The sequence below is a fragment of the Periplaneta americana genome, chromosome 4, assembly GCF_040183065.1.
Source record: "Periplaneta americana isolate PAMFEO1 chromosome 4, P.americana_PAMFEO1_priV1, whole genome shotgun sequence".
NCBI lineage: Eukaryota > Metazoa > Arthropoda > Insecta > Blattodea > Blattidae > Periplaneta > Periplaneta americana.
Window position 1 is genome coordinate 41994482 of NC_091120.1, and position 12720 is coordinate 42007201.

General features: G+C 37.2%; 1 protein-coding gene across 1 annotated transcript in view; it reads left to right on the forward strand.

The window, feature by feature from the left end:
* Nucleotides 1-12496: 12496 nt before the first annotated feature.
* Nucleotides 12497-12720, forward strand: part of LOC138698906 (elastin-like) — a 74132-nt gene continuing 73908 nt past the window's right edge. The window contains exon 1 of the mRNA XM_069825104.1: nucleotides 12497-12655. Within this exon, the coding sequence (XP_069681205.1) occupies nucleotides 12551-12655 (105 nt within the window). The 5' untranslated portion in view covers nucleotides 12497-12550. The remainder of the gene's footprint in view (nucleotides 12656-12720) is intronic.

Below are 12720 nucleotides of genomic sequence, written 5' to 3' on the forward strand. Positions count from 1 at the left end.
CAACCGCCGTATTGACATTGCGTTATGCATTATTGGTAGTAGGGGGGAGCCGAAAGCCTACGTAACTGCCGTTCTCTTCGTATCTTCTCGTACAATAATGGGAAGTTTATGCTGCAAAAACAAAATGTCTACGAATCAAACGGTTTATGTCAAACTGTTTATGTTTATGTTTATAACAAACAAAGTACCCTACTACATAAATGAAATCTTTTATTCTACGTGTGGTTTTTGTCATGAAAGTGCTTCAAAATAAACTTCACATGACTACACATTTTAAAATTTTCTCACAAGTGGACAATAGACTCTTCCTTAATTAAATTACTTAAGTTAAGTCAGATACAACAGTGTTCATGAGCGGGATAGTTATGTACAATAGAAGTAAATTTAATACAGTTATATGAACACTTTTTAATGATTGAATAAAATTAATAAAATCGGTTAAAAACCAGACATGTTTCGGAGGAATGCCCCTCCATCTTCAGTGGTAGTACCACGACGCTGGTACAGATGTTCGACCGCGTAACGTAGCTTAAGGTCAGTCTTCCTTAAGCTACGTTACGCGGTCGAACATCTGTACCGGCGTCGTGGTACTACCACTGAAGATGGAGGGGCATTCCTCCGAAACATGTCTGGTTTTTAACCGATTTTATTAATTTTATTCAATCATTAAAAAGTGTTTATATAACTGTATTAAATTTACTTCTATTGTACATAACTAGACTCTTCCTTCTTCTACTATTCGTAACCAAATAGTCACAACTGTACAGAAAAATGTAACATCGACACAAACCTCCTGCAGAATGACTTCATACGACGTATCTAGGATTCTATATATACACAAATTAATCCAGACGGCGACCCTGAAAACGCTGACAAAGACTGCCCCATCCTGCAGCCTTGACTCACATCTTGTAAGTGTCTTTGGTCTCCATTTTAAGACAGTGAGTGTCATAACATTTATGGTGTCCTGTCTGCCAGCGTCTCATTGATATTGATAAATGTGTTCAAAGTCGTTCGTGAGGACAAATAGCTAACTGTGGACGCCTTCTCCAGAGCTCTATTCCCGAAAACAGGGCAAAGCGACACCTACACGATCAAATTTTATACCTTCTAATAAGATACTGCGAAAAATCGAAGGATAGCTATCGGTCATGAATCTGTGTTATACCCCATTCCATACTTGAGGGCTTACAATTTCAGTCCAACAAACAGACATCATATTTGTTACATGTTCACTATTTTCTTACAGTCACTTGAAATGAATGTAAGTAGGTACGTTTAATTTTAAACTAAACTTATTATTATTATTATTATTATTATTATTATTATTATTATTATTATTATTAACTTTCTAAGTTATGAAAATTGTCGCTGCTGAATTGTCAATAAAATGCCACCGGATCCTATCTGTGCAATACTTCCAATCAAATATTTTTAATGTCTTTATGTTTTATCATAAGCTATCTAAATATGGAAGTATTGATTCTTCTAGCGGCCTGCGTTCATGTAGTGATACTTCCAAGTCTCCCTTAATTTTGTTTTCTTCCGGGGCTCTTACTGTATGTCCTATATATTTTAGCCTTTTAGATTTAATTTTTGTACCAATTGGGTTCACGATATAGACCGTAAATGTATTTCTTTTAATATTCTCTATTGTAAAGCAACTGGGTAAAATATTCGACCAAATATTAAACTAAGCTATCACCTTATATTTTATATCCATCACCTAAGCTGTTTCTGAAGTACTGACATGAAGTTCAACGATAGTTTGCTGCCATAAAATATAAAGTAAAAAGATCGATGCAGATGCGATCACATATCAACAGCTGTATAGCTTTGCTGACGTAGTGTGCGAGGAACGAGAAGAACAAGGGGAATAAAGAGAGAACAAGGGGAATACAGGAAGAAAAGTGGGAATACAGGGAGAACAAGGGATATACAGGGAGAACTAAGGAATACTAAGAGAATAAGGGTAAAACAAGAAAAATACAGGGATAACAAGGGAAAGCAAGGAGAATAAGGGTAACAAAAGGGGAAAAAGGCAATTACAAGGAGTACAAGGGGAATACAAGTAATACAAGAAGAACAAAAGGAATACAAGGAGAAAAACGAGAAGAGAAAGAGAAGAAGTAGAATTCGAAGAGAATAAAGGAAACACAAGGATAACAAGGGAAATACAAAGAAAACATGAGGAATATGAAGAGAATAAGGGGAATAAAGGGAGAACAAGAGGAATAACAAGAGAGTAAGGGGGAATACAATGAGAACAAGGAAAACACAAAGAGGACAAGGAGAATACTTCGAGAAATAGAAGGAAATGAGGAAAAGAAGTGAAGATAAGGAGAACAGTGGATATGAAGATCAAGACGAATATCAAGAAAAAGAAGGGAAGACAAGGAAAACAAGAGTAATATTAAGAGAACAATAGGAATACAAGAGGAACACAAGAAAAACCAGGGGAATGCAAGGAGAACAAAGGGGTTGCATTTTTATGTTGTTGCTGTTTAGTCAACTGTCCGAAGACAGGTCTGAACTCACAAGTGGTACCAACAAGGCACCACTTTTGAGGCAACTAGGCCAGGAGGTAATGAGGTAGAGTAGCCAGTTTCTTTCCCCCTTCATTGCATACATCGCCGACTAGCTATATATTACGCTAGTCAAACTTCAGATGCATACAAACAATTGTTCTTTCTCTGACACGTGTCGTCAAGTGAGATGTACTGCCTGATAATAATAGATGTATTTATCAGCCAGAACCTCAATCAGAGGATCGTTTTTATGTAGCAGTCAATAATTCCCAAGTTATCCCTCTCCATATGTAGTGAAGAGAAAGACGTAGTTATATATCAAAGGGCGTTCTTCATGCAATTGGCTACGCGTGTTTATTGAAATTTTCGTGTTATGCATTTTCTCATAAATTGCCCATCTCTTTTTATTATTTTTTGTCATTCACTGTTGAAATGGCCCATTCTGCTCTTGGAATTAATTTCTCGCCTGCATTCCGCAAAGTGAAAGATTTAAGAGCTTAACTGCCGATGATATTCATCATTGTGAACAAGTGTTTAAATTGGCGTTAACAAGTGGACTGATATAAATAGCGAGCACGGTTGGTAACAGTTCACATGTCCAGTCCACGGTAATAAATACACCGAGAAAAATAATAGGGAAACTCCAATTGACATCACATATGCTGTTAATGATGAAAATAACGGAACTGAGCTTGGAAGAGGGAATGAACAGCGTCATGGAACAAAGCAAATATAAAATAAATAGCCTATGTGTGTTGTAGAACAATTTCAGAAGGAAGGCAGTTGGAGAGAATGGCGCTGTTAGTTTTTAGAAATACACAGTTGAGAGTATTTTGATGTCCGTGATGTAGATGGTAAAGAAAATGATCTTTGTCTCACTCTTACAGACTTTAACAGCCCTGTCAATCGATCCATCTAACTACCTATCTATGATCTAAGCCGCCAGGATAATTAAGTTGACAAAGCGCTGGCTTATGACGACCACGGACCCCGAGTTCAAATCTCGGCGATAGTGAAGTTGCACGTGTGGTAGACAAAGCGAAGGCTGTAAGGGTTTTTCTCGGGGTTCGCCCGTAAACATATTGATCTGTAAACCAAAAATTAAACTTGAGAGAAAAGATATGTATACCTTTTCATGAATGCTCAAAATTCATATTTTCCTCGTCCTCCCAAAAATACTCTCTACAATTCCCTTTTCCTTCTCATTTTGGTCACAAAACTAGGGTATCACTTGTGTTTACTTGAAGTAGAATCGATCGTCCGCCACAATGGGTATTTCTCAAGGTTTGTTCAACTATTAGTATGTGACAATGGTGGTAGATTCTAAGTGATAACAAAGATAAAACAAGGAGAACAAGGGGAAGAGAAGGAGAGAAAGGATAAGACAAGGAGAAAAAGGTATAAGGAGAACATGGGCAATGTAACTACAAGAGGAATATAAGAACAAAGGTAATGAAAGCAGAACAAGGGAAAGACGAGGAGAACTAGGGGAAAAGAGGAGATTAAAGAAAATAAGAAAAACTTTATCGAACTGTAGATAATTATCCTTACAAAATTCGCAAGATATAATGGCAATGAAGTGCTGTCTAATGCCATGTATATTGGTATTTATACTTTTGTGATTAGTAGCTAGTAGACAGTGGAATCTTGCGATTTTTAAAAGAGTTATTACCGATCTGCTATTAAAGTCTTCTTTGCATTAGGAGTTCCAACACACATGCACACAAGAGGGTATTCTTAAGTTCCTGTTACTGTTATGACATACAGGGTGTTTCCGGGCTGGTGTTACAAACTTTCAGGGATGATAGCGAAGGGCACATGTATCAATTTGAGATAAGGAACCCTGGTCCGGAAATGACTGAGTCGAAAGTTATAAGCAAAAATAGTTGTGTGAAAAAAATGGAATTGTAATTTAGCACCACGTGCCCTCTTTCCCTTAACCTTTGGAACAGTCGTGGAAAGATGGTATGGGCCGGATGTCTCCTACGTGGGTACTTGTGCCGATACAATCTGTGAGCTTGTCTACTGTTCCCATTGGCTCATCCGTATTCGAAAATCAGGTCTACATATTCCGCTCTCGTGTACTCCTCCATTTCACTAGGACTGATCGACTGGACACTGCAATTTGTACACATACACTGCTGCCTACAGATGTGCATATCAGGACCGACCATGTCTGTTACACATTACGCCATCTGCATTGCTTTAGTGCAGTTTCCTGTCTCCACCCCTCAAACAGCGCACTAAACGGAATACTGTATTTAGATAACGTAAACAATGTCAGATGAATACAGTATGTGTAAGATGTACAGATAAATGCACATAAATAAGGTGTACAGAGGAATAAAATTATTTCATTTCCACACAAATATTTTTGCTTGTAACTTTCGACTCGGTCATTTCCTGACCAGGGTTCCTTATCTTAAATTGATACATGTGCCCTTCCCCATCATCCCTGAAAGTTTGTAACACTAGCCCGGAAACACCCTGTATATCGTGGGTTTCATCTCCCATTCGGGGTGTTTCTAAGTATGATTACTTACTATAAAATCCTTTCTTATGAGTACCACTATCAGCACTCAAAGTTTTTAATATAGTGTCTGAATCATTCTGTGAATAATTTTATGAAACTAAACTAATTTATAGAGGAAATGTAGAGTCAAATGGAGAGAGGTGCGACCAAATTAAGCTAGTAAAGTTGAGGGAAGCTGGAGAACTAATCCTTCTTCTTTCGATCTCTTTACGAGTAGAATCACTCGAAAATCGAACCAATGTTCGCGTAATGACAAAACCAGCGCTCTATCACTAGATTAAGTTAGCCTTATATTAAATATCAATATTTTAACTTAGTAACAAGATAAATAACTCTTAATTAACTTGAATAACTGTAACATGCTCGATGGGAGGTAATTTAAAACTTAGGTATCGCACACATACAAAAGCTTAACAATTAATTAGCATTGGCACCTTTAACATTTCAACCAAGCTGTCTGCTAGATAAGTTGCCAAGAAATAGCGTAATTTATAACTGGTTGCTGCAAAATTAATATTTACGGCCGAGTATTGCCAAAATAATAAATTCTCCTTTTAATGAAATCGAAGCTCGAGTGATATTTTTCAAGCTTGTTATGTAGCCTTTGACACAATGATGTGTGAGTCTATCAATGATACAAACACAGCAGTCAAACTCTCGTGGGAACCAAATACAGGATACAACTGTAGCAGATGTTGGAATAAAAATCATACAGCCTATATTTAGACCTGATGAAATCTAATGAAACAAGTGGTAATATCACTTTGAAATTAATTGAAGTGCGAGTTATTTTACACGCCACGGTGGTTTGGTGCAAGACAGGAGGCCTGGGTTCAAATCCCGGTTGATCTACCTTGAATCTATAACTAGTGTTAATAATAATAATAATAATAATAATAATAATAATAATAATAATAATAGTTTATTTAACCTGACAGAGTTAAGCCCATACGACCTCCTCTAACACTCAACCAGGAGCGAAACTGTGATACAAAAACACTAAAAATTTACAAAAAAAAAAAAAAAAACACGCATACACACGCACTCACGCACGCACACACACATAAAACCTGAAGTAGATAATCATAATACAATGGAAAGAAGTCAGTAGAAATGAAACATATTATATAACAAAGCCTGTAGTAAAAAAGGAAAAGGCATAATAAAATGTGAACAGTAAGTCAAAATAAATGAAACAAACAAAGTATAAAAATATAAGAAGATAATAATAATAATAATAATAATAATAATAATAATAATAATAATAATAATAATAATAATAATACTTACTTACAAATGGCTTTTAAGGAACCCGAAGGTTCATTGCCGCCCTCACATAAGCCCGCCATCGGTCCCTATCCTGTGCAAGATTAATCCAGTCTCTATCATCACACCCCACCTCCCTCAAATCCATTTTAATATTATCCTCCCATCTACGTCTCGGCCTCCCCAAAGGTAATAATAATAATAATAATAATAATAATAATAATAATAATAATAATAATAATAATAATAATAATAAAATAGTAAATTACAAATCCTACAATGAATAGGTACACACAGCAAGGAAAATAATTTTAAATTATGGTTTATTTAACGACGCTCGCAACTGCAGAGGTTATATCAGCGTCGCCGGTAGGACGGAATTTTGTCTCGCAGAAGTTATTTTACATGCCAGTAAATCTACTGACTTGAGCCTGTCGCATTTAAACACACTTACTTACAACTAGAACCTGTAATTAATCACGTAAAAACTTAACGGAACAACTGGATAAATCATCTGCATCGCATGCGTAGAGACAGAATCCCAAAAGTCATGCTCCACTATCGTCCAAACGGGAAGATATCTCTCAGTCGGCCAAAGAAGCGCTGGATTGAAAATTCAACTGTGAGATCGTAAGAAGAAGAAGAAGAAGAAGAAGAAAACTAATGAAGTGGTCATAAATAAATTTAAGTATTTTAATAATTTAAAATTAGGATCATTTAGACTAACCACACTTAATTTAAGAATTCAGGTTATAATAACTTTCTAGTGTAAAATGAAAACTAAGTGGTAGATTGCCTGCTTGACTAGTTTAGACTTCGTGTCAGCCATCCTCAGAACTAGTGAGGTCCCTGTTTCTACTGGTTTGTTCAGTTGCTTTGTTGGTGGGTGCGTTTGTGTTCTGTAGTGACCAGTCAAATAGGATGTGTGCTTTGGGGAAGCGGAATTCTCGTCACCGGAACTCTCGTCATTGTACCACCTAGTCACTCCAATTTTGTCACCCGGTGTTTTGGTCACTTCGACTTTATGGTCACTCGATATTTTGGTCACCAGCACACATTTTCTTAAAAATAATAATTTATTTAGACAAGTAAAATGTCTATAGGTACGCTGTATAAAATGTTATGTGATTAATGTTTAAAAATGACCACAGTGCATAAAATGTTACATGATTTATGTTTCAAAATTGCCACCAAAATTGCGCCCGATGACTCATTGATTATCAATATCTTCCAATTCATCTATAAATTTTGTCTTAGTACTTTTCAGACAGTTCTCTTCATGGTTTCTTCCCTTGGGAGGTTCATGTTTGTTTCACTCGAAACATTTCTTGCGTGGCGCTGAATAATGACTGTAGGTGATGCATATGCTGTTCGTGCAGTTTCTTTAATTGCCTTCATGGCTTCAATGGCGTGAATCCTTCCCCAGTTAGGACAATTACTTAGATGTTTAGAAGGGTCTTCAATTACAGATGTTTTATCTGGAGTTAGAGTTATTGTAGCGTTGCATCTTCTGCGGTGGTCGCATCTCCAAATATCACCGGAATCTCGGACTTTATGCCTGGCATACATACTGTATACTCTTGATGTATTAGTTCCACAAAGCCCCTAATACTTTGAGTGAATCGAAATTCCCCTTTGTGATGTTCCATTAATACAATAAATTTGATAATAACTAAAATAAGTAAGAACGTCACCTTACACCTAAAATTATTTTGCCAAATGCGTAACCACGGAGACAGCCTTAACATCTATATATTTAATGTGAACTGTGGCGGAAAATTTTATGAAAACTATACATACTGTGAGGTTGTGTGATATCTCAATCGAGAGCTGTAAGAGCCATACCCGGTAGGTCTCAGGACAACCACTGCAGGCGATGCCTCAGTGAGATAGAAACCCTTGGACATGTCCTGGGAGCCTGCCCTTATGGCAAAACATTGCGTATACATAGGCACCATGCAATTAGAACTAAATTGGCCGATGCCCTTAGAAAACTAAAATACACCGTCTATGAAGAAGTCCACGGAACCGCCGACAATGGCAGTAACAGACGAATTGACACAATCGCCATTAGCGAATCCCTGTCTCATGATATGATAATCGACCCCACCATCAGGTTTGAAACGTACAAGGACAGCCCGAAGACGTACATGAGGAGAAACGAGCAATCTACGTTCCAACCATCCCGTATTATAAAGATAAATACCAACTTCACGATATCAGTGTTACGGGATTGATGTTTGGAGCAAGAGGAACGATACCCAACTTCTCTTCTCAATTCTGTAAGACCCTAGGACTGCACAAATCTTTTCTGAATGAACTGGCCCTCCTCATAATTAGAGAGTCAGTCAAACTTTTACGGAACCACGTATATGGACTCTAATTCAGTGTATGGAAAAAATTAACGCACTATTATCATTTTTCTTTTTCTTTCTTAGCTTTCATTGATTCTTTACTTGAATTTTTTCTTCTTCTGTAAACTGCCATTGTTTGCTTGTGTATTTGTTTGCCTTTTTTCTTACTCTTTTAGCTCTCATCTTCTATTTGTTCTTGTATTGTTTCGTATGCTCTGTCTAATGGCAGCCTCTAATTTGAGGAAGCTCTGATAAATAAATAAATATTGCGGAAAAATCTAAATGCTTTGTAGTGAAGCTCATAAAAAGCTTTAAATTAAAAAAAAATTAAAATAAAAAAATATGTGCGTCCGTCGCAGCAAAGCGTAAACCGTAGGACATGTTACAGTTCATTTCGTAGTGTTGTGCAGAGAGCCGTGGTTCAGGTACTGGCTTTAAATATACTTTATCTTCATTTCAGTTATTAATACAGCTGTTAGGTTTTCTGAAGGTCATGAATGGTGTCAGTAATGTGGGGCTTTATATGTAGGAAAGGCTATACTAGTTGGATTAATTAAAATGTGTCTCAGTGAAACTTACAGCAGAGTCCGTATAGGCCAGTTTCTATCTGACGCTTCTCCAATTCACTGCGGGCTACAGCAAGGAGATGCTCTATCACCTTTACTTTTTAACTTCCCTCTAGAATATGCCATTAGGAAAGTTCAGGATAACACAGAGGGTTTGGAATTGAACGGGTTACATCAGCTTCTTGTCTAGGTGGATGACGTGAATATGTTAGGAGAAAAACCACAAACGATTAGGGAAAACTTGGAAATTCTAGTTGAAGCAAGTAAAACGATAGGGTTGGAAGTAAATCCCGAAAAGACTAAGTATATGATTATGTCTCGTGACCAGAATATTGTACGACATGGAACAATAAAAATTGGAGGTTTATCCTTCGAAGAGGTGGAAAAATTGAAATATCTTGGAGCAACAGTAACAAATATAAATGACATGCGGGAGGAAATTAAACGCAGAATAAATATGGGAAATGGCAGTTATTATTCGGTTGAGAAGCTTTTGTCATCTAGTCTTCTATCAACAAATTTGAAAGTTAGAATTTATAAAACAGTTATATTACCGGTTGTTCTGTATGGTTGTGAAACTTGGACTGTCACTTTGAGAGAGGAACAGAGATTAAGGGTGTTTGAGAATAAGGTTTTTAGGAAAATATTTGGGGCTAAGAGGGATGAAGTTACAGGAGAATGGAGAAAGTTACACAACACAGAACTGCACGTATTCTATACTTCACCTGACATAATTAGGAACATAAAATCCAGACGTTTGTGATGGGTAGGACATGTAGCACGTATGGGGGAATCCAGAAATGCATATAGAGTGTTAGTTGGGAGGTCGGAGGGAAAAAGACCTTTGGGGAGGCCGAGACGTAAATGGGAGGATAATATTAAAATGGATTTGAGGGAGGTGGGATATGATGGTAGAAACTGGATTAATCTTGCTCAGGATAGGGACCAATGGCGGGCTTATGTGAGGGCGGCAATGAACCTTCGGGTTCCTTAAAAGCCAGTAAGTAAGTAAGTATGGTTAAAATAATGAAACTTCAAAACAGTAAAACATCGAGTTTCCTTAAAACGATCAGAAATGTAGATATCGAAGCCTTCTGTAAATGAGATATGTTGACGGTACAATATCATGCTTTTCGAGACCTCAATAATAATGATTAGTTCATCTTTCAACTGTCACATTTTTTTTTTCGTGTTTCAATATACGAGTGTTTTTTTATCTGGTGTTACTTAAAAAGTAATAGTGTTGTTACGTTGTGAATGTAGTTCTTCTTTATTAGTTCATTATTATGAGTGTAGCTGGTCGACCAAGAAAACGAAGTAGAACTTTTAGAAATGTAACTGCATTAAGAACTCATAAACGACTATGTAGAAATAATGTTGTCTGTAATAAGAAATTATGCATGAAGACAGTATTACATATTAATAGATTAGTCCAAGAACGAAATATGTCTTCATTATTGTGGTTTTCAATCTCTACTAAGCAGTTGCTGCTACAGGCCACTAGTTACATTTAAATCTCATTAAATTTTTCCAATAAAACATAAATACATTATTAAATCTAATAGGTGACGAGAACGCCGGTGAATAAAATGTAATCAATGACAAGAAGGTATAATGACGACATCTCCGGTGACGAGAATTCCTAGACCCTCTGCTTTGAAGTTAAATTTAGTTAAGTATTGAGGATTTGTTGTGGGTGAGTTAACAACTTGATTCTATATCAGAGCGAATTATGTAAATAACTTACTTACTTACTGGCTTTTAAGGAACCCGGAGGTTCATTGCCGCCCTCACATAAGCCCTCCATAAGTTCCTATCCTGGGCAAGATCAATCCAGTCTCTATCATCATATCTCACCTCCCTCAAATCCATTTTAATATTATCTTCCCATCTACGTCTCGGCCTCCCCAAAGATCTTTTTCCCTCCGGCCTCCCAATTAACACTCTATATGCATTTCTGGATTCGCCCATACGTGCTACATGCCATGCCATCTCAAACGTCTGGATTTTATGTTCCTAATTATGTCAGGTGAAGAATAGAATATGTGCAGTTCTGTGGTGTGTAACTTTCTCCATTCTCCTGTAACTTCATCCCTCTTAGCCCCAAATATTGTCCTAAGCACCTTATTCTCAAACACCCTTAATCGCTGTTCCTCTCTCGAAGTGAGAGTCCAAGTTTCTCAACCATAAAGAACAACCGGTAATATAACTGTTTTAAAAATTCTAACTTTCAGATTTTTTGACTGCAGACTGGATGATAAATGTTTCTCAACCGAATAATAACAGGCATTTCCCATATTTATTCTGTGTTTAATTTCCTCCCGAGTATCATTTATATTTGTTACTGTTGCTCTCAGGTATTTGAATTTTTCCACCTCTTCAAAGGATAAATGTCCCATTTTTAAATTTCCATTTCGTACAATATTCTCGCCACGAGACATAATCATATACTTTGTCTTTTCGGGATTTACTTCCAAACCTATCTCTTTACTTGCTTCAAGTAAAATTCCCGTGTTGTCCCTAATCGTTTGTGGCTTTTCTCCTAACATATTCACGTCATCCGCATAGACAAGCAGCGGATGTAACCTGTTCAATTCCAAACCCTCTCTGTTATCCTGGACTTTCCTAATGGCATATTCTAGAGCAAAGTTAAGAAGTAAAGGTGATAGTGCATCTCCTTGCTTTAGCCCAGAGTGAATTGGAAACGCATGTGACAGAAACTGACCTATACGGACTCTAATTCCAGAAAATATAAATAAAATGCGATCCCATTAATTATCCCACCATCGAAATATTATTCTGGTATTCTAAAATACTGTTGAATCAGGTCGGTCCCACACGCAACAACTCTGATCGTTCTTGACACACTACGCTATAGCAACTGGATATGTCCAGCACGGCCTTATAGATAGCATCTAAAGTGTATCGTTATGAGAGAGTTAATCATTCCATCCATAACTGAAGGTGGCCATGGTAAGTGTCGCCTTAATCATAAGCTACCTGAGGATACACCGGGCCAAAGTCACGGATAACATTCCTCTTGTTTTACAGCAATAGCACTGCCCGCGAGATCAATTTCTTTATCCGAAGATCGAAACCGAGACAATGCGGACAGGAAACTGTCGTTAGAGGGGTGGGATGGAGGAGTGAGAAGTGGAAGGTGAACCAACCTGGCGAAGGAGTGTCTTGAGGTCTCAATATGATACAGAAATATTTCTGAAACACCTTTATACATATATGAAAGCGAAGGACGAATCGCCTTTGTGATATGGCTCTGTGTAAGTATATAAAGGAGCCATTAACATGGGGACAATACAGTTCCCTAGCGAGTACTGGAGCACTACCAGCAGCGCTACTTGGACCCGAACCGTCAATAATAACGACACAACAATGAACAAGGCCCTGCAGGTGAGAAATCCCTGGCTAAAGTCATTATAACACTCTATAGCAATCAATATTTAATTAAACCTGTT